Below are 21,919 nucleotides of genomic sequence, written 5' to 3'. Positions count from 1 at the left end.
AAATGACAAGTCAGCCTATTCAATGGGAATGGCTGCAAATCATTTCTTGGATAAGAGTTCCTTAAGTTCAATAATTAAGAAATGTCCCCAATTAATCAATTGGCAAATAATATGGATAAGCATTTCTCCAAAAGAAGATGGTCCAAGAAAGCACATGATGTGGTCATTAATATCATTAGATTTCAAGGAAGAGCAAATATGATGTTCTCCAGTTTTATCCATGTTCTGCAAATTACTCTATGTCTTTATCAAGAAAGAGTAACTGGAACCCTGATACACTGCTGCTGACACTGTAAAATAATGTAGCAGCTTTGAAAAGTATGGCAGTCCCTCAAAAGATAAATGTATAGTTTTATGTGACCCAAAATTCCATTTCCAAAAAATGGAAATATATCCACACATAAACATCTACATAAACATTCAAAGGTATACTCTTGAAAAAGCCAAAAACTGGAAACACAAAAGATTCATCAAGCAATGAGCAGATAAAATGTTGCTTCACTTTATTTTTGTTTGTTTTTTGTTTTTTTATGGGTTGTAGGTCTTGAACTCTGCTCTTCAGCTCAAGACCAGCACTCTACCACCCGAGCCCAGTGCCACTTCTTCCTGTTGCTGCACTTTATAATGAAGTATTTCAAAATATAAAAATATTGCTACCTTCTACATGAATAACCCTTGAAAATAATATATTAAATATTACTATTAAAATATTAAAAAGTCAGTTAAGAAGACTAAGTTATTGAAATCTGTTTATAAAATCTACAATATGACAATTCAGAGATAGGATAGTGATTTCCTAAAGCTGGAAGAATGTGGTATTATTTGTGAATGACTGTTAATGGGTATGGGATTCCTTTTGAGTAAGATAAAATTACTTAAAACTCACTGTGGTGATGGTTGTACAACTTTGTTAATATACAAAAAAATCTGAGTATTACCCATTAAGTGAACAAATTATATGATATATGTGAATGAGAGTAAGACCTGTTTGCTTAATCAAACATTAATCTAAATATTGCTATGAAAATATTTTACAGATGTGGTTAACATCTAAAACCCACTGACTTTAAGAAAAGTAGATTATCTAAATATGAAAAATAGGCTTCATCAATCAGGTAATATCTGAAGACCAAAAGTGAAGTTTCCTGGAGAAAAAGACACACTGTCCGGTTTTCTTGAATGCTGGCTCATCCTAATAGTATGAGACTTTTTCAATCTCAGATTTTCATAAATCAATAATTTAAAGTATCTTCACAGGGGGACAGAACATAGAAGAAAGTACAGGTGATAATAGATACAAAGATAGATACACAGTTGAGAATATATGTATAGAGCATAGACAGACAGATAGAAATATAGATTTCTGCAAAAAAAAAACGGACAACTGGTATATACTTCTTCCTGTTATGTTTATCAGGCTTAGAAAGTCATTGTTCTACAGTCTTACTAGTGCATACAGATGTAGTATGTGAATATATCTCAATAAAAATTGTACAAAACAAAAATGAGATGTAAACTAACAGCAGATTAACTCTATGCAAAAAAGTAGGTGGGAGAATAGAAATGATCTGTGGTAAGCAGTATTCCAAAATAATTCACAATTAAAAGCTTCTCACATAATCTCTTCTCCTTATACAGTATCAAGTATAAGATGGGCGTGTAACAACAATGGGATAGTCACTATGTTGATTAGGTTACATTATACCACAGAATTGATTTTAAGAAAGGGAGATTATTCTGGATAGGCTTAATGCAGTGATCCCTTCAAAAGAAATGGCTGTATCTGAAGAGATTCAAAAGGAAGGAGGGAGTGAAGAAGGAAGTTCTATATGAGTTATTGAGCCTCTATGATACTAGTTTTGAAGATTAGTGTGTTATGTGGAAATGCATGAAAATATCCTCTAATAGCTAGAATGGGTGTCTGGTAGACAGCTAACAAGAAAAGTCACCTCAGTGCTATGACTATAAGGAAGTGAATTTCTCTAACAATGATCTCAGTATCTGCAGTATCTCATGCAAGCCTCCTTTAGACACAGTTGTAGAGTTTATACTTGTTCATGATCTCCCAGGAATCACTGGTTTTTGTTAGCCAATATCCAATGTCTTGAGAACTGTTCACTTATTCTAATTAATATAACTACTTCAGGTAGGAGTAGTTACCTTGAATCCATTTCAGGCTAATCCCAGTTCGCCCTAAACTAGTCCAAGTTGAATAAGAAGAAGTCCCACAATCAAGAAAACTACTCCATCCAGAGCATAATCATCACCTTAGTCATTGTTATCACATTTTTGCTTGATAGTAAAGCAACGTTCTTATTTTTAAATATACTTAACAGATGGCCAACTACTTAAAAGAAACAAAAGAATACAATGGAGTTTAAAACATTTAAAGGTAATACATATTTTAAAACAAATACATATTTAATTATGAATATATATTTAATAAGTAATATACTATATGTAAAGTATATAATGTAAATATAAATGGTAAGTTAAATTCTAAAGCAAACACAAAAAGATATAATCTACTAAAATGAAATAAAATATAACTACACAATATATGGAATAAACTTTCTTTTAAACAAAGATAAGAGGAAAATAGTGACAAAGATTGAAAAAAAAAACAGAAAACAGATTAAACAGAAAGATCCAAGAAATATACTTTAAAAATGACATAGATGGCTAAATGCAAGACATAGATAAAAATTCTTTTTTAAAAATTACTATAATCAAGTCTCATAGGACTTAATTTTAGTCTTTAAAAATTAAATAAAAATTGAGTAAATCATCTTTACCTGATTTGATTACAAAAAGAGGGAAAATTAAGAAAAAAAACTGACATATAAGATGGAAAATATAGAATAAACAAAAAACTGTCCAAAAGATCAATGAAAATAAGGTAACCACATTAGTAAAATGAAAGAATACAAATTATCAACATTTAGAATTACAGGGAACATCTCTAAAATTCATGTGACTCCCAAAATGGAAAATTAAAGACAATCCCCACCACATAAGTTTTGTCTTCATGAATCTGAAATAAAAGTATAGGTACATTCCTAAAAAACAAGGTTGGAAATTTAGAAAGGCAGGAAAGGGGGACTGGGAATGTGGCTCAGTGGTAGAGTGCTTGCCTCGCATGCATGAGGCCCTGGGTTCAATTCCTCAGTACCACATAAAAAGAAAAAGCCAGAAGTGGTGCTGTGGCTCAAGAGGTAGAGTGCTTGCCTTGAGCTGAAGAGCTGAGGGACAGCGTGTAGGCCCAGAGTTCAAGCCCCATGACAGACAAAAAAAAGAAAGAAAAGAGAAAGAGAGAGAGAGAGAGAAAAGAGAGAGAGAGAGAGAGAAAGGCAGGAAAGGGACTAGCAAAAGACTAGACAATTAATGACCAAAGGATATTCAGAAATACCAAAATTTAAAGCAATGAAAGAAACATAGGGAAAATTTCATTTAAGTGGAGCCCTTAGTAACTAGCCCTCTGAACACTCCTGTCCAGTGGTGGCCATCACCATACACCCCCTACTACTACCCCTTGGCATCATGACATGGCATGAGCTACCAGGCCCAACACTACTTTGCAAATAAGTCCATAAAGCCTCATAGTCAGTTAGTACAGAAGAAAGCAAACCTGCCTATGAACAAGTGGGAGCTACCCAATGTCCCTGAGTCTACTGCACAGGGAAAGGCATAAACAAACACAGGGCAAACGAGATAGGTACACTTAGCAGATTGTTCCCTACCCTACCACTAGCTGTGTATGGTGGCTGCTGCAGTCTACCAAGATTCTGCCAGGCATTCCTTAAAACTAACTCACTCCTACCTATCAGAATCTCTGCAATGGATCAGAGCTGTCCCACTCCTGGGAATTCTTGAATTATGTCACATAATTCCAAAACACAATGACCCGGAGTAAGCATTTCCATCCAAAAAGGGAGAAAAGAAGGCACAGAAGAACATTTATAATTTGGCCATACAGCCCAGTATGATGGTACAGAATTGTAATCCCAACTACTTACGAGGCAAAAATTGAGAGGATTCTGATCCAATACCAGCCCAGGCAAAAAGTTAGTGAGACCCAATGTTAACAAATTAATTAGTGTTGGTACACACATCTTAATCCCAACTGTCAGCTATAGGAAGAGGTTGTAGGAAGATCACGATCAGAGAACTTCCTCAGGTAAAAATGTGAGACACTATCAAAAAAAGAAAGCCATACAAGGGCTATGAGAATGGTTCAACTGGTAGAAAAGGGGCCACAGTACTGCCAAAAATTAATTAAATCCAGCCATTTTCTGGGAATCAATAGGTTCGTTCATTTTATTGCTGTTCATTTATTATTTCATGGGCTTTGTTGCAGGTATTATTGCACTCTCTGTCATATTCCCATGGATCATCTAGTATCAGTGCTGTACATTCTCATTGCATGTTCTGCAATGACTCTTCTTTTCTGCTTTAGGGCTTTCACTGGGCCTACAGACAACTATTAGTTAGGCCAGCTGGTGCAAGAAGCACATGGGAGTTAATACTCAGGGGATCTCACTCAGACAGTAGGGATAAGAGGCAGGGGGAAATGTCTTTTCTTAGTAGAATTACTCCAAGGAACATTTGGCATAGTTCTTGATAGGTCCCCAGTAAGTCTGACTCCCAGTTTCCTAGTATGATAGCCACCTTGATAATTCATATTATTGATTTCTAGCTCATTTTAAAAGCTCTCCCTATTCCTTCACTTATGCCTCCCAAAATCACTTTCCAATAACTCAAATATTTGTATCATCAGGCTGTTTATTCATTACCCAATCATGACTCTTTCTTTTTCAGGTGTTCATTAAATTTTATTTTTCACTAAGTTCTCCCACCAATCTATTTCGTAGAGCAACTCTTATTACTCTTCCATAACTATCACTGATCACCATTTAGTTTCATTTATATGGGTTATTAATTTTATTTAATTCAACCAAAATACAAGCTCTATTAATGACAAAATTTCACACTAATTTATTGTTTCATTTCTAGTAGCTAAAACATTGTTTAACACATAGTTAAGGACTCAAGAAATACATTTTTAATAAATTAGCTTCTTACAGAAGTTGATTTTATTCAGCAGAAAAACAGACTTCCTATGAAGAAAGCTCCTAAAAAATTAAATGATCTTCAAAATCATTTGATTGGTATTGAAAACCAAAGGCACTTCTCAAAAAAGACCAGAGGACTTCTTAATAAATTACATACTTACCACAAAGTTTCAATAGATTGAATGAATTGCATGAAAACTCTAATGTAATTCATTCTTAATGTTATTAACAATAAAAGATTAGTCTACCTTTGTGACAAAAGCAGAAATGGAATTGTTTTCATCACATTTTTATTACCTGGACATTGGATAAAGGACCACTCATAGTTCTTTTCTTTGGGGCAAAGATTGGTGTCAAGAATCATCTCACTGTTGTGCATCCCAACAAGTCTCATTGGTCCCCTTGAAGACCCTTCAATGCAGTGTCCTCTTCCTGTATTACTAGGATCGTTGCACCAGCCACAACCAGGTTGTTCCAAACATTGTCCACAGGTTCTCAATCCAGAACAATTTTGAGCTGCAGAACAGAAACATTTGAATGATTGCACTCTAATTTTTAGAAAGTTCTTAGTATTATTACAACTTGGGAGACTTTCAATTTCTCCATATAAAGTATTTAAAAATTAAGACAATACATTAGAGTCATAGTGTGAAACTAATAAAATATTGTAAATAAACATAAATTTCAGGCTGTAGCTGCACATTTACAAGTAGACCACTGCCTCCTCTGTGCAATTTCCTCATCAGTATCTCTTATCTCCCAAGAGTCTCTACTATCTTACATTTAGAAGAGTAAGTTTTTGCCTTACTACATAATTTTTCCACCTAAATAAGCATTCCTAGACAATATACCATACTTCTGTTTAAAACCTGACCTAAATGGCTCTGAACTGTGTTTAATTTCATGTCTACCTTCTGAATGTTAACATTTGTATGGAGACAAACATGACTATTAAGGTAGGAGAGGTTGTGCAGTCTCTGTTCTTCACTAGTCTCTGGCACTAATACTCAATTCCCCTAACATCTGGCTCCTAGTCCTAATATGCTATAAGCTAGCAACTATCTACCTGCCTATACAAAGACAAGAAAGAACAAACGAAAGGAAGAATGAAAGAGAGAGGAAGGGACAGAGTGGAGGAGGGAGGGAAATGAGGGAAGGAAGAGGGAAAGACAGGAGAGAGGGAGGAAAGGAGGGAGGAAGGGAGGGAGGGAAAGAAGGAAAGTTGATTAACCCACAACATATCTAGTTATATCCTTCCTATCCATACCCCAGACCCTGGAGAAATAAATGTACACTGCTGCAGTTGGAAATGCAAGCCTATATTGTATCACACTGTCTCAGTTCTTTAAGTAATACTGGTATCCAATCTTGAGTAAGTAATGATTTTGAATAGATTCCCATTGGAAGGAAATATCTTCCTTGTGAATGATAAAAGGCATGGACAGCCACAACTGCCTAAGCAGCTGGCTACCTATAAATGGTGAAGTACCTTATTCAAGCAAGAAGGACAAAAAGTAACTGAATTGACCCTGTCATCTGAGGTCAACTGGATCTAAAGAATAAGTAGGACACTTGGGTTTCAGAATAATATCTTCAATACCAAAAGGATTCTAAGAAGTAACATGTAAGTAACTGCTAACTTCAACAACCTGCCTTTTTACAGACAAATAAAGGAGGAATGTTAGACGAATACAGTCGTAATATTAAATGTACATATGTGAAAATGCAATAAGGAACTTCAGGAGATTGAGAGAATGATGGGAGAGGGGACACAGATCAAAATGCATTGTACTCACAAATGGGCATATTAAATCAGAACCCATTTGTACAAATATCTGAATATAATAAAAAGAATCCCAAATAGAAAAGGAAGCCCAGACGAAGGGAAGGAAGAGTAAATGGTAGAGCGTGCCAATGCTGGAATGGCTGTCCATACTTCATCATAGGGATGTTGCCAATGGCCACTTCTATGGAGAAATACAAGAAACCAACAGTCTTACAATACTTAGTGAAGTAACAGGAAAATGCTAGGTTATGACCACATTCCCAAGAAACTTCCTAAGGGATCCTTCAAGGAGGCGAAGGAACAGAAAAAAACAGTGGACTAGCAAAAATATGGAATGGATCCAAGGGTCCAAAGCTTAAAATTATCATTAGGAGGAAGAAATTATTATTAGAAAAAAATATTTTCTGGAGAGATTCCCTTATAGAAATAAACTACTTCTTACTCTGTTCTACTGAATAGATTTTAGAAATAGCACATGCCTTAATTTGACAGATACTGGACTCCAAATGTGTTTTGTGTCCTTTGACTTAATTATCCCTGCAGTTCATTTGGTAACTGCATAGCACACCATCATGCTCTTGGATTTACTCTTTTTCCAACTGAGCTTATTGTAAAGTTTGGGGAGAAAAAAATAATTAAACTATTGGTGAATAAATGAACAAGAGTTTTTAGTCAGCTTCCTAAACAGTCAAGAATTGAACAACAGAAAGCTGCAGAAGAATTAAAGCATTATTTACACTTTTATGTGTGAATATTAAAACCACCAAGTAAATAGATGTTTCACTTTGTTCAAAGCAAGGAATCCTGGATGATATCAAATTTGAATACAAAATCAAAACTTCAATCAATCCTCATCTTACTGTTCATATAAAACATAAGGCCAGCAAGACTGCATTCTGCATTTGTTGCAGATATACCAACACTATTAAGATAATGTTGCAAAACTTAAATGTTTGCCTGATCTAATCAAAAGAGAACCATTAGAAAAATATAAATTGAGAAAACAAATGATTTTAGTCTTCAAAAACATCAATCATGTAAGAAAAATGAGATACTGAAACTATAGTAAGCAAAGGGGCACATTAAAGCATTATGTGATCCTTGAGATGAGAACTATCATGATACATATACAGTCTGTAATTTACCCCAACTTCTGGGGTTGAAGAAACACAAATGTGGCAAAATATTAATATTTAGAACAAAACCTCTTAGTGGAATTCAAATATTAATATGCTGCAATCACAGGCTTAACATTAAGCCTAGAGGTGACAATATTTTTTTCTCATTACTTGAAAAATCTTGAAGTATTTGATTCCTCTTTCCATTACAGGAAATTATTTGTGTTGCTGTGGAGTGTAACGTCACTCTAAATAAATACTTACGAGAGCAAGTGGCAGTTTGCCACTCCAGACATTGTCCATATGGAAAAGAGATTATGTAAGCATTAGAGTCAACACATCGCTTTGTACTGCTGCACCACATACATTCCATGCCATTGCTTGTACAGTTGGAACATGTAGTCCTTAGCGAGCATGGTTTTTTACATGGCCTTGCATTTTGGTTTGGACTAACTGAAATAAATCAACAAATACAATTATTTCATTCCTAACTTCATTGTTTCACAAATATGAGATTCATTTGCTTTACTATATGTGAATACATATAGTGTGAATACATGAATGAAGCCAACTTGCATACTGTAATACCAAGGTAAAAAACAATAATGATAACATCTCTATTTAAAAAAAAGATAACATCTCTATCCTACTTAAATTTATTTTTAAGTTAGGAAACTTGTAATTTCTCCAAATTTTAAATTCTTTATAATAAATAAATTGTATATTGTTGAAAAATCATAAATAGGAATAAAAGTTATGACTTCATTTTTCAGGAGTACTGTGTACACATCATTTTATGTTTTTTGTAAACAATATATTTTCCATAAATATAACATGCATACTCAAAGTAAAAAGGTCCTGTTAGTGATATCTTTGATATAAACACAAATGTAACCTATATAATCATACCGACTATACAATATATATATGTATTATAATGAGTTTTGGAAACTAGAGAAAGTTCTAGAAACATACTAATGAGAGCTGCATGGTAGTATGTATATGCTTAATGCCCCTAAGTAGTGATTAAAGAGTAAAATTTTTACTAATTTATATAAGATTAAAGATTTTTACAGTAATATAATATTTTAAAAGAAAAGAATTCAATGTTACTTTCTCATTTGAAAAAAGTAAATTTTTTATATTTTATTTTTTTGTAAAGATGCTGTACAGAGGGGTTAGAGTTATATGAGTAAGGTAATGAGTCCATTTCTTGTCAAATATTGTTGCCCCCTCCTTTTTTTCCTACTATCCTTTTCGTCCAACCTCTCCCCCCACCCCACCCCACCGAAGTTGTAAAGATCAATTCCAACATAGTGTCTTGTGAGTATCAGATGTAACAAATATACTTTTAGTTGGCAACTGAAATAATACAGCTATAAAATTAAAATGAATCTCAATCTTTAAGGAAATCCCATTGAAATAAAATATCATGATAAAAGAATTAAAAATTGGGGCTGGGAAGGTGGCTCAGTGGTAGAGCGCTTGCCTTGCATGCATGAGGCCCTGGGTTCGATTCCTCAGCACCACATATGCAAAAAGAAAAAAGCCGGAAGTGGCACTGTAGCTCAAGTGGTAGAACGCTAGCCTTGAGCTGAAAAGCTGATGGACAGCGCCCAGGCCCAGAGTTCAGGCCCCATGACTGGACCCAAAAAAAAAAAGAATTAAAAATTAAGAATTTTTGCTATGATTTAACTATAGCCATGTTACAATCACAACTGTAACATCACTTAATATCACAACTTAATCAAAAATACATATTATAGAACATTACATTTTATTTTCACACAGTAATACGTAGATTAATAATGACAGATTAGGAATTGAATAAAATAAATTATCAAGGAATCAGTATTACAAAGACAGCATGTTAGTACCCTGTCAGTCAGTACCCTGAAAGAGCTGTTGGCAAGAATATTTCAAAGATATTTTTCTACAATGGTAACTTACTGGATTACTTACCAACAGGCTTTTCACAGACAAGGCCATCTACCATAGATGTACAAGGATTTGCTTTTAAGCCAGCCACAGCAGCCCTTTCTAAATATGCACAGAATCCAGAATCATTAGGTTCTCCAGGAAGCCACTGTAATGTTGTATTTGTAAAAGGAGACATGTCTTCCCATCCCCAATAGGATATATTGATTTTGCGCAGGCCAACCCAAGGTGATATTTTCTGTAAACAATATGATAGGAAAAGAACTATTGTAAAATTTTAGATGCAAAACTACTGTGTCTTGTTATTACAAGTAACTCATTGCACTAAGAATTATAGTTGAATATACATAGAATTACATTTCCACTCATTTTCAGTCCCATTTGTAAATCATAGGTTACATGGCTGGAGTCATTTATTAAGCCCTTTTTTTCACTAATATAAAGTGTGGAAATAAATATCAGATCTAAATTTCTACATTAGACAAAAAGTAGTATGTTGGAAAAATAACATACTACTACAGCACTGATACTACAATTAGTGCTATGATCAAGTCACAGGGTTAATGTTTCATGTGATTAAGAATCTAAAGATACATTGTCATCATCTGCACCATGCAAAAATAGGAAACAAGGGCTGGGAATGTGCCTTAATGGTAGAGTGCTTGCCTCCCATGCATTAAGCCCTAGGTTAGATTTCTCAGTACCACATAAACCGAAAAAGCTGGAAGTGGTGCTGTGGCTCAAGTAATCGAGAACTATCCTTGAACAAAAAAAGCTCAGGGACAATGCCTAGGTCCTGAGCTTAAGCCCCAGGACTAGAAAGAAAAGAAAATAGGAAACAAACTCTGCATGAAGACATCATAGTAGAACTTCACAAAAGATCTGAAGACAAGCCAGGCACCGGTGGCTCTCACCTGTAATCCTAGCTACTCAGGAGGTTAAGATCTGAGGATCATGGTTCAAGCCAGCCCAGGCAAGAAAATCTGTGAGACTCTTATCTCCAATAAACATCCAGAAAACTGGAAGTGATGTGTGGCTCAAGTAGTAGAGCACTCACCTTGAGCTGAAAAGCACAGAGACAGCATCCAGGCCCAGACCAGAGTTCAAGCCCCCCAACCAACAAAAAAAAAAAAAACTGAATCTCTCCAACCTTAGACTTATACTACTATTCAGACTTTTGTGCAATTTTATAAAAACTGATGACATCAACTTTCATTAATACAGAGATTGCAAAATTTGGTAAAATCTGAGTGTTTTGCAGAAAATTTAATTAATAGAGGTTTAAAAAAGCCATACAGGGCTGGGAAGGTGGTTCAGTGGTAGAGTGCTTGCCTTGCATGCATGAGGCCCTGGGTTCAATTCCTCAGCACCACATAAGCAAAAAAGAAAGAAGCAGGAAGTGGCACTGTGGCTCAAGTGGTAGAGTGCTAGCCTTGAGCTGAAGAGCTGAGGGACAGTGCCCAGGCCCAGAGTTCAGGCCCCACGACCGGACCCAAACACACACACACACACACACACGCGCATACACACACATTTTCCAGAAGAAAAAAAAAACAGAATGAACCATATGAAAGAATGAGTTTATCATATCATATATCCATAATATTAAAAAGTATAAAGGTTACCTGTTGTGTATACTTCTGTATTTCATCCAAAACAAATTCCACTTCTTTTAAAGTTGTTAATGAAGCAAGATTCCCACTAAGATTATAGCAATAAAGTTTTGCATTATCATAGCTCTCTCTACTGGAATTGATTCTAAGACAAGCATCCCCAATATGATTCCATCCTTCTCCACAAAGATGAGCTGGTCAAAGAAAAAAGAATTCTATCATTTTAGATTAAGAGTACATGCAGTATTCAATTATTTCAGAATTATAAATTTGGCTTCCATGTTTAAGTTGTTCTTTTTGAGTATACATATGACAGTATTAGAGCTTGAACTCAGGGCATGGGTGCTGCCCCTTAATTATTTCCCCGAAGGGTGCTCTACCACTGGAGCAACAACTCTACTTCCAGCTGCTTCAGTGGACATAAGTTTCATGGACTTCCTGCCCAGGCTGGATTCCAGTCTCAATCTTCAGCCTCCTGAGCAGCTACAATTATGGGTGTGAGATGCCAGAACCTAGTTATTATTCTCAAATACGGCATTTTAAATATTTCAACATGACATTTAAAACAAAATATTTCTAACAGTTTAGTGGAGAATAAAAACAGAGGATCCTGCTTTTTGTTCTTCAATTTTTAAAGATAAGCCCTGGCATTACAACATTTATTAAACTATATTAAGAAGGATGACAATGAACAACATGTATTGTACTCATAAACTGATATACTGAATTGAAATCCCTTTGAATATACTACTTACTGATAAAAAACTTTAAAATGAAAAAATAAGATAATTTTAATTTTTTAACTCTAAAAAGACAAATAAATAAGCCATACTGACAATTGTCAAGGTTTTATATGTAGTCTGCTGTACTTGTACCCATCACAATAATGACAACTTTTGAGAAACATAAGCATACAAGAAAAACAATTTCAAAGCTTTTCCTAAGGAGCATGTCAAAAACTGATCTTAAAATCTAATTTTAATAGTAAGTATATTGTTTAGATATTAGTTCAATTCTTTAATTATGAAAGTAGAGCATCTCATTTCAGTAGTGTTTAGTAGAAAAGCTGTAAACTTGGTTTCTAATGACTATTTTTATGTAGTTATTCAGTTCCATTTAGAGGTTACACATACTATATAGCAATACTAGTTTATTCAGGGACTCTAAATTGAACTGTAAGGACCTATTTTCTTATGCTTTCTTTTTTCTTTTTTCTTTTTTTTTTTTTTTGTTTTGTTGTTGTAGGGCTTGAACTCTGGGCTCAGGCGCTATCCCTAAGCTCTTCAGCTCAAGGCAAATGTTCTACCGCTTGAGCCACAGCGCCACTTCTGGTTTTCTAGTGATTTATTGGAAATAAGAGTCTCACAGAGTTTCCTGCCTGAGCTGGCTTTGAACTGTGATCCTCAGATCTCAGCCTCCTGAGTAGCTAGGATTATAGGTATGAGCCACCGACACCCAGCTCATGCTTTTTTACTTAAAAGGAAAAGTACTTAGGGTCTACTAAGACTTGAAGCCACAGTTTACATTTTTAGTAGATCCTAAGTACTTTTCCTTTGATCCAGTTTGATTTGATGCTGGTGCAAGGATCTAATTTTAGTTTTCTACATGTGGATATCCAGGTTTGCAAGCACCATTTGTTGAATGCTCCCAGCCTGTTTTTGGCTCCCTTATAAAACATTAAACCTCTTTCATTTTTAAAATTTTTTACTTTAGAGGTCTTTCACATCTTTAGTTAATTCCTAAGTATTTTATTTTATTTCCAGTTACTGAAAATGGAGTTCCTTTCCCTATTTCAATCTCAATAGTCTCATTGTTGGGACAGAAAAGCTACTGATTTTTCTAGGCTGAATTATACCATACTACTTTAGCAGTTTTGAATTAGCTCTAGTAGCTTGGGGGAGGAATCTATAGGGTCCTTTAAGTACAGGCTAATGTCATATGCAAAAAAAAAAAAGAGAGAGAGAGATACTTCTTTCTTCCTTCCTTATTTGGATCCCCTTTATGTTTTTCTCTTGCCTTTACTGCTCTTGATCAGAATTGCAGCACTATACGAAGAGGAATGGAAACAGTTGACATCTTAACTCATTTCTAATTTTAGAGAAATGGTTTTAGTTTTCAGAATTAAGTATAATATTGGCTATAGTTTTATTATGCACTGCCTTTTTTATATTGAGAAATATTCAATGTACTACTAGCTTCTCCAGAGCTTTAATCATAAAGGGGTACTGGATCTTATCAAAAGCTTTTTCTACATCTATTAAGTGTCTGGTGTCTATACTGCTTTTGTTGATGTGTTATACCACATTTATTGATTTACTTATGTTGAACCAGCTTTGCATCCCTGGGATAATTCCATTAGGGCTCATAGGCACAGTTCTACTTTCTGAGTAAAGATCCAGAAGCACATCAAATCAAAGAAAGATTTGATAAATGGAACTGTATCGAAGTAAAAAGTTTCTGCATAGGAAAGGACATAGCCAACAAGCTAAAAAGACAGTCTATAGAATGGGAGATTGTTGCCAGCAAAATCCAGAATATACTAAGAACTTACAACACTAAATCTTCAAAAAAAACAACAACCTGATAAATAATGGGCTAATCAACTAAAGAGAGTCTTCTCGAACGAAGAGATAAAAACTGGGTGCTGGTGGTGCAGGCTAGAAACTCAGGAGGCTGAGTCGGAAGATCATGGTTCAAAGCCAGCCCAGACAGCAAAGTCCATGAGACTCTTATCTCCAATAAACCACCAGAAAACCAAAAGTGGCACTGTGGCTTAAGTGGTAAAGTGCTAGTCTTGAGCTAAAGAGCTAAGGATCAGCACCCAGGCCCAGGCCCAGGGTTCAAGCCTCACAACCGACCCCCCCCCAAAAAAAAAGAAGAAGAAGAAAAAGAAGAGATAAAAATGGCCAATAGACACAGAAAGAAATATTCATAATTTCTGGCCATAAAAGAAATGCAAATCAAAACAACATTGAGATTCCACTTAATCAGATTGGCCATTATCAAGAAAACAAATGTTCTTCTGTAAATCACCTTGAAAATAAAAAAAAAATTAAAGAAAACAAATGTTAACACAAACTGGCAAGGCTGCAGCCAAAAGGGAATCCTAACACATTGTTAGTGGGAATGTAAATTTGTTCAACCCCTCTTGGGAAGCAGTATGGAGGTTCCTCAAAAAATTAAACATATAACTACCCTATGATCCAGCAATTCCTCTGTTGAGCATTTAATCAAAAGAATACAAACCAGGATACAATAAAGCCACCAGCACAACCATGTTCACTGCAGTACTATTCACCATAGTCAAGGTATGGAATCAGCCCAGATGAATGAGAAAATGTACAAACAATGGAAATTTACTCACACATTAGAAAGAATGATATTGTACAACTTGTAAAGAAATGGAAAGAACTGGACATTATGTAAGTCAGGCCCAGAAAGACAAAGGATGCATGTTTTCCCTTATATATGGAAGCTAAATTTAGCTTATAAAATTATGAGTAAATATGTTGAGTGGTATGCAAGGGTGTATAAATGTATTAACTGAAATACAGGAGATTCAAGGGAGATCTCAAATAGTGCAATTCCTTAGAAGGGCAAAAATCAAAGTTCAGCAAAATAAAATACCAAGAAGTGGGTACTCAAATGGGGTATGGGGGTTACAGGGAAAGGCGTAGACAAATGAAGAAGAGAAGAATGCAGTCGTGAATCCAATGAATATCCTACAAAATTAAGAAAAGTAGAGGAAGGAGTTAGCAGAGGAGGGATGGGTGAGAATGTTAAAAGGGGTGATATTGATCAAGATATAATATTTACACACAATGGAATTCTATGCTTCCATTGGAAAGAATAACATTGCAACATTCATAAGGAAATGGAAATACCTGGAAAAGATTATATTAAGAGAAGTAAATCAGGCCCAAAGAAAAGTGGGTTGCATGATCTTCCTCATTTGTAAGAACTAGAAATGTATATGATATTCTTGGTGTATGTATAATGAAGCATATCAACATGAACTCCAATATATGGAAACAAGAGGTTCTTATTAGATACTGTATGTAGTTCTTTTTTTCTATTGTTTTATTTTTTCTTCCTTTCTCTTAGTTTTTTTGTATCTTGTGTTTTGCATATAAGATTATGCAATATGGAATCAGAGAAACAGGACAATGGATGAACCAAAGCAACATTGACACTCCCTTGATACTATGTTGGATATGAACATTACTTGGGGGGGGAGCAAAAGTGGAAGATAATGAAGGATGGGGTAACAATAATTAAAAACAAATGTACTCATTGCCTTACTTATGTAACTATAACCCCCCTGTTCGTCACCTTTTCAATAAAAAATAAATTTTAAAAAGATATATTGTATACATAAATTGCTTTGTTAAATGGCAACTCATTTGTACAACTTAACAATAAAAAGAATGCAAACTGTGAAATTACTTTTGAAATTAAATATACAGTGGTTTGCACAATTTCATTTTCATAAAAGTAGACAGAATTTATTATAAATGTCATTTTTAAAAGCAATCAGAAAATATTCTCGACCATTTTAAAAATAAGGTGAATTTTTTTTTATGAGTACACTTCCTCTTGAACATTGTTACCCCCTCCATTGTTTTCCCCCTACCATCCCCTCAAAAATAAGGTGAATTTTTAAAAAAATCAAATGTAAGAAAATTTTACTATTTGTAAAATATGGATATTATGTTTAACTGCTTATTATTGTCTGTGTTTTCAAGATATGATTGTTTAATTAAAAACCATAAGTATGTCAATAGTATAGTAAGCACAAAGGAATTAAAAGCAATTTACAATTATAAAACTTTTCTTATAAAAACAATGCTATTAATGGTTCAATATTATATTTTCACACTTGCTACTGATTTACTTTTAGAAGATGTAACATTTATAATAAACACACTATAATACCATTCACCATCCAACCAAATTTTGAAATCTTTACCTGGCAAAGCCTGGCATTCCTGTTGTCGTTGATCCCACTGGCAATTCAAGTTTAGTGAACAGCTTTTACAGCTTGTAAGTTTGTTACAAATCTGTTCATTTCTCACATGACATTTGGTATAGTTTCTGACAGACTAGAAAATCAAAAGACAAAGTATGTTATTCTTTGCCAGTGTAGAAGTGAGAATTCGTGTGTGTCTGTGTCTGTGTGTGTGTCTGTGTGTGTCTGTGTATGTCTGTGTGTCTATGTGTGTCTATGTGTGTCTGTATGTCTGTCTGTCTGTCCATCCGTGTCTGTGTGCCGGTTCTAAACTTGAACTCAGGGCCTGGGCTCTGTCCCTGAGTCTTTTGGTCAAGGCTAATGTTCAGTTACACTTCTGGTTCTTGGTGATTAATTGGAGATAAAGAGTCTCACAGAGTTTTCCTGCTCAGGCTGGCTTCAAACTTTGATCCTCACATCTCAGCTTCCTGAGTATAGGCTTTTACCACCAGTTTCCACCTAGAAGTAATAATTCTTTAAAAAATAAATTTCTAACTAAATATCCAATTCTACTGAATTTAACTTTTTCATACTTATTGCATTAGTTTGTTAAATGTCTTTAAACACAGAGAAATTCAACCTAATTTAGCATGGAACAAACTGCAACTTAAGTGCAGTGGCTCATGCCTATAATCCTAGCTATGTGGAAAGCAGAAATTCAGAAAAACCAAAATTTGAAGTCAGCATGGACAAAAGTTAGTGAGAACTCTATCTCAACAAATAAACAGGGCATGGTGGTGTAAGCCTATCATTTAAGCTACACAAAAGACCAGAGGAAGGAAAATTGCATTTTAAGGCCAATCATTGAGCAAAAAAAATACAAGATTTTATCCAAAAAATAACTTAATATATATGCCAGTAGTAAACGCCTATAATCCTATCTATTCAAGAAGCTGGGATCTAAGGATCTTGGTTTGAAGCAAACTCAGGCAGGAAAGTCTATGATATAGTGATATAATGCAGCAATGTTAACCACAGCATCATTTACCCTTAAATACTAACCACACTGCAGTTACTGTTTGCTGAAATACATTTCTTGTCATCACACCACTGGCACCCATTTGTATTGGCAGTGCAGCTCGCACAATCTGCATATCTGTAGCATCTGTCATCAGAAGCAGCTATAATACAAATGGATTTAAAACACATTAGGATGAAAAAGAAAATGCTATATTTCTTACTTCACACATTTGTAACACCTATTTAGGTATTGCTAGGACTATTTGTAGGCCAAATAAATTACCTTCAATATTAAATAAGTTATCCAATATAAAGTCAACTTTGTATTTTAATTGTGCTTACAGGATTCTAAATACCTCTGTCTCCATCTTAAATTATGCTATCTCAGTATTATCAATGAATCCTACATTCATTTTAAATTTATACATCTAGCAAGAGAAAAAGAACTCACAGTATTTTATTAAACAAATGTATTAGTAGTAGCAATAACGCATAATATACTATTTTACATCCAAAAGAAACATAATATTTATTATTTCATTACTCTTATAAAATATTTATAGAAGTTTGAATTAATATAGCATAGTAAAACTTGAAAATTTTTATTAATTGTAGCATCAACAATGTATGAAAGCCTTCACCCATTTAAAGCAATCATTACCAAAATCATAAATTAATATAGTGACTGATAAATTTAAAATTTTATTTATTCAATCTTGTATAAGAAATATAAAACTACAACACTGAACATCAAATTATAGAGTTTGTTTTAACTTTATGGGTGTGGTCTAACAATAAACAATCTAACAATAAACAATAAACAATCTCTAATCAGGTACCAAATTCAAGTCCTGGTTTCACAACGAAATAGTTCATAGAAATGATGTATTTGAAAGTATTTCAACTAAGAATTACAAAAAAATTTATATGTAATCCTGTTACATATAAAATTTATATAGTAAGTTTTCAAAAGTAAAATTAAAACTAACCAAGATAACAAATTATTAATCACTAATCACTGTTGAAGTCAAAGATTAGAATTTCTAATTAGAGGATTATGAATGTTTCATTTCTGTAATCCTTTTCCTATCAGCAAAATGCATTTCTACTACTAGTCAAAATGAGTAACTTTTAAACAAAGAAAAGAAAAAAAAGCAATCTAACCTGTTTTAGAAGGGCACTTTGCTCTAAGAATATTATTTCCAGATTCCCAAGATTCACAATGATTTTTATTCCAAAAACATTTTATTCCTGGCCCAGCATTTTTACAAAGTTCTTCATCTCTGAAAGCTTTACAATTTGGAGGCTTGTAAACAAGGATATCATTAAGTAGTACACTAGAAAATCCACCAAATATATACATGGACCTGTTAAAACAAAACATAGTCTTAAAAAAACATTACCAAGATATTCTGTCTAATAAATTACTTTTTAAAAGAAAGACAACTATTTTACATTATTTTTAAATATTTATATCAGAGCCATTTTTAAAATATATTATTCCTAAAATAGAATATGATATAAAAACATCAGATGAATTATTATTGTAATAGTTCTTAAAAGACTTTCCAGATAAAAGAAAAAGAAACATATCTTTTAGGGAGAAAGGGAACACAGGAATGGAGAGAGGAAGGGTGAGTAAATGTAGTCACTGTATTCAAAGCATACTATGCAAAAAGTGAACTATGTAACTTGTAGGTAGGAACAGGAGAATAAAGGGGTGGCATAGTCCAAGAAGCATTATACTCATTATCTGACTTACACAATTCTAACTCCTTTGTATAACTCCTTACTAATAACAATTTAACATTTTTATAAACAATAAAAATTTTAAAGAGAAACTTTCCAAGTAAAATCTGAAATACTATATAAATTTTTGTGTTTAAGGAAAGACTCTTCCCAATATATCTCTTTATCACTAATGGGAAAAAAGTGAAAATACAAGAATTAAAATTTTTATCAGAAAAATAACTGTTCTAATAAAGTATGAAACTATTAAGATAAAGATAACTGCCAGACATGGATTTTGGCTTTTGATGTTGAAGCTGGCCTGAAATAAATGCCCCTCTTGCCTCCTGCCTCAAGAGTGCTGGGATTTTTATTACTGCTCAACCATACCACGGACAGAATTTCAAGGGTACATGCAGAGTTCTCCTTGTACTTCTTAATCTTTTAAAATAAAATGAAAAGGAGGAGTAAAATATTCAAAAAACTTACTTTCACGTTCCAAGGAGTTTAGATAATACTAAAGTACTTAACACAAATCAGTAACAAAGATATGTGACACAACCTCAAAATAGGAAAATTGTTATGTATAAAAATATTATTAAATATGTATAAAAATATTATTAACCCAGGTGCTGGTGGTTCGCACTTCTAACCTAGCTACTCAGGAGACTGAGATCTGAGTTCGGTTTGAAGCCAATGCAGGCAGTAATCTGAAAGATTCTTATTTCTAATAAACTACTCAAAAAAGCCTGAAGTGGCACTGTGGCTCAAGTGGTAGAGTGCTTGCCTTGAGCAAAAGAAGCTCAGTGACAGCACCCAGGCCAGAGTTCAAGCTCCAGGACCTAGGTGGGCAAGGGGGAGATTAAAAAAAAAAAATATATATATATATATATATATATAATATGATAATGGAAATGTTCAGAGAATACTTGGATATTTTTGTACTAAACAAACAAAATAAAAATTATTTAAACATAATTGTCAGTAGAGAAGTTTAAAGGTTTTGTTTCAGAGTAAGTTTCATTTATTAGTATTTTGGGAAGTCAATGGATATCAGTTGCAACTTTTCATTATGCTTAAATTTTTGAATGGAATAGTAGAGAACTTTTACATAATTAGGAAAAGGTAATAAACTTAATAAGTTTAAGTTTCACTGAATTAAACACTTTATGTTCATGAATAAGCTGAACATTTTCTACTGTCACATAAACTCAAATTATTAAATTTTTCTAATGGAAATAAAAATAGTACTAACTTAAGGAAAGATTAGTTAATAAACAAGTAACCTAACTCCCTCACAGACAAGCACAACACTAAAGTTTAGAGATGTCAGGAAACTTGATAAAATTATAGAATTAATTTGTAATAGAACTAGAACACAGATCTAATTCTCACTGTCTTTATTCTTCTAGATAGAAACAGGAGGCAAGTCTCTATCACTGCAGTTAAATCTTCTTTAAAAACCTTCATCAGAGCCTGGTGCTGGTGGCTCACACCTATAATCCTAGCTACTCAGGAGGCTGAGATCTGAGGATCAAGGTTCAAAGCCAGCCGGGGCAGGAAAGTCCGTGAGACTGTTACCTCCAATAAACCACTAGAAAACCAGAAGTGGCGCTGTGGCTCAAGCAGTAGAGCACTAGCCTTGAGCTGAAGAGACTCAGGGACAGCGCCCAAGCCCAGAGTTCAAGCCCCACGACCAACCAAAAAAAAAAACCTTCATCAGATAAATATCTTCACCTGCTCTCTAGTAGAAGAAAGAAGATGACTTTAAGAAATAAATGAACTCTTATCTCAGTACTTTTCCTTGGCAATAACTATAAACAATATATTAAAAAAAAAGAGTAGGGCTATAAAAATCAAATGCCATTAACTATAATAGTTTCAAATGATTTTCAAGAAGAATATCAGTAACTGTAACCCCTCTGTACAGCATCTTTACAAGAAAATAAAATTTAAAAAAAGAATATCAGAGTGTGTGATGAATACAAAGTCTCATAATATTATCATCCTAAGAATTCAAAATGTGTTTAATTTACCCATTAATGACTACAGCAGAATGTCCAAATCTGTTAACATCTCTATGAAGATTTGGTTTTGGTAATGTTTTCCATTCATCACAAGCTAGAAAAAAGAAAACAGAAAAACAAAGAATAAATACTGGAAAACAACATTTAAAATGTGACCAAATTAAAGATATAATACTTAGAATCAAGCAGCAAAAAAGACTTATTAATTTAATTTCCTTTGTATATATACAATTTGTTGAAACAATGTAAAAAAATAGGATCATAATAAAATATGTAAATTTAATAATTTGATATTTTTTAAGAATAGCTTATTTTATGTAGAATGGAATAATTTCAATTGCAAAATCTGCACAAATAGTGAAATTGCCTAACTCATCAGAAAAGAAAATTGGGTATGAAAATAGTGCCTCCAAATTGACATATATGGTAACATACATTCGGAGATTTCAACTAATTCAGCATTCACTGACCAGACATTCTTAAGGTACTATATTAAGTATCATCTTCTTAGATATGCCACATGTTAAAAGACAGGCCTTGTATTTAGTTTGGGCATAGATGAATGGATCAAAAAATGTGGTATATATACACAATGGAATTCTATGCCTCCATCAGAAAGAATGACATTGCCCCATTTGTTAGGAAATGGAAAAGCTTGGAAAAAATTAT

The 21,919-nt window shown here is 33.7% G+C and overlaps 1 protein-coding gene across 1 annotated transcript in view; it reads right to left on the bottom strand.

The window, feature by feature from the left end:
• Atrnl1 (attractin-like 1) overlaps positions 1 to 21,919 on the bottom strand; it is a 487,887-nt gene that overhangs the window by 394,195 nt on the left and 71,773 nt on the right. The window contains exons 11-18 of the mRNA XM_013017612.1: positions 21,260 to 21,344; positions 18,660 to 18,862; positions 17,538 to 17,656; positions 16,497 to 16,629; positions 11,540 to 11,721; positions 9,939 to 10,152; positions 8,241 to 8,429; positions 5,370 to 5,588 (exon numbers count right to left, since the gene is read on the bottom strand). Coding sequence (XP_012873066.1) covers positions 5,370 to 5,588; positions 8,241 to 8,429; positions 9,939 to 10,152; positions 11,540 to 11,721; positions 16,497 to 16,629; positions 17,538 to 17,656; positions 18,660 to 18,862; positions 21,260 to 21,344 — 1,344 coding nt within the window. The remainder of the gene's footprint in view (positions 1 to 5,369; positions 5,589 to 8,240; positions 8,430 to 9,938; positions 10,153 to 11,539; positions 11,722 to 16,496; positions 16,630 to 17,537; positions 17,657 to 18,659; positions 18,863 to 21,259; positions 21,345 to 21,919) is intronic.

The sequence above is a fragment of the Dipodomys ordii genome, unplaced genomic scaffold, assembly GCF_000151885.1.
Source record: "Dipodomys ordii isolate 6190 unplaced genomic scaffold, Dord_2.0 Scaffold36, whole genome shotgun sequence".
Taxonomy (NCBI): Eukaryota; Metazoa; Chordata; class Mammalia; order Rodentia; family Heteromyidae; genus Dipodomys; species Dipodomys ordii.
Note: the sequence above shows the minus strand (reverse complement) of the source record. Positions and strands in the feature narration are given on the sequence as shown.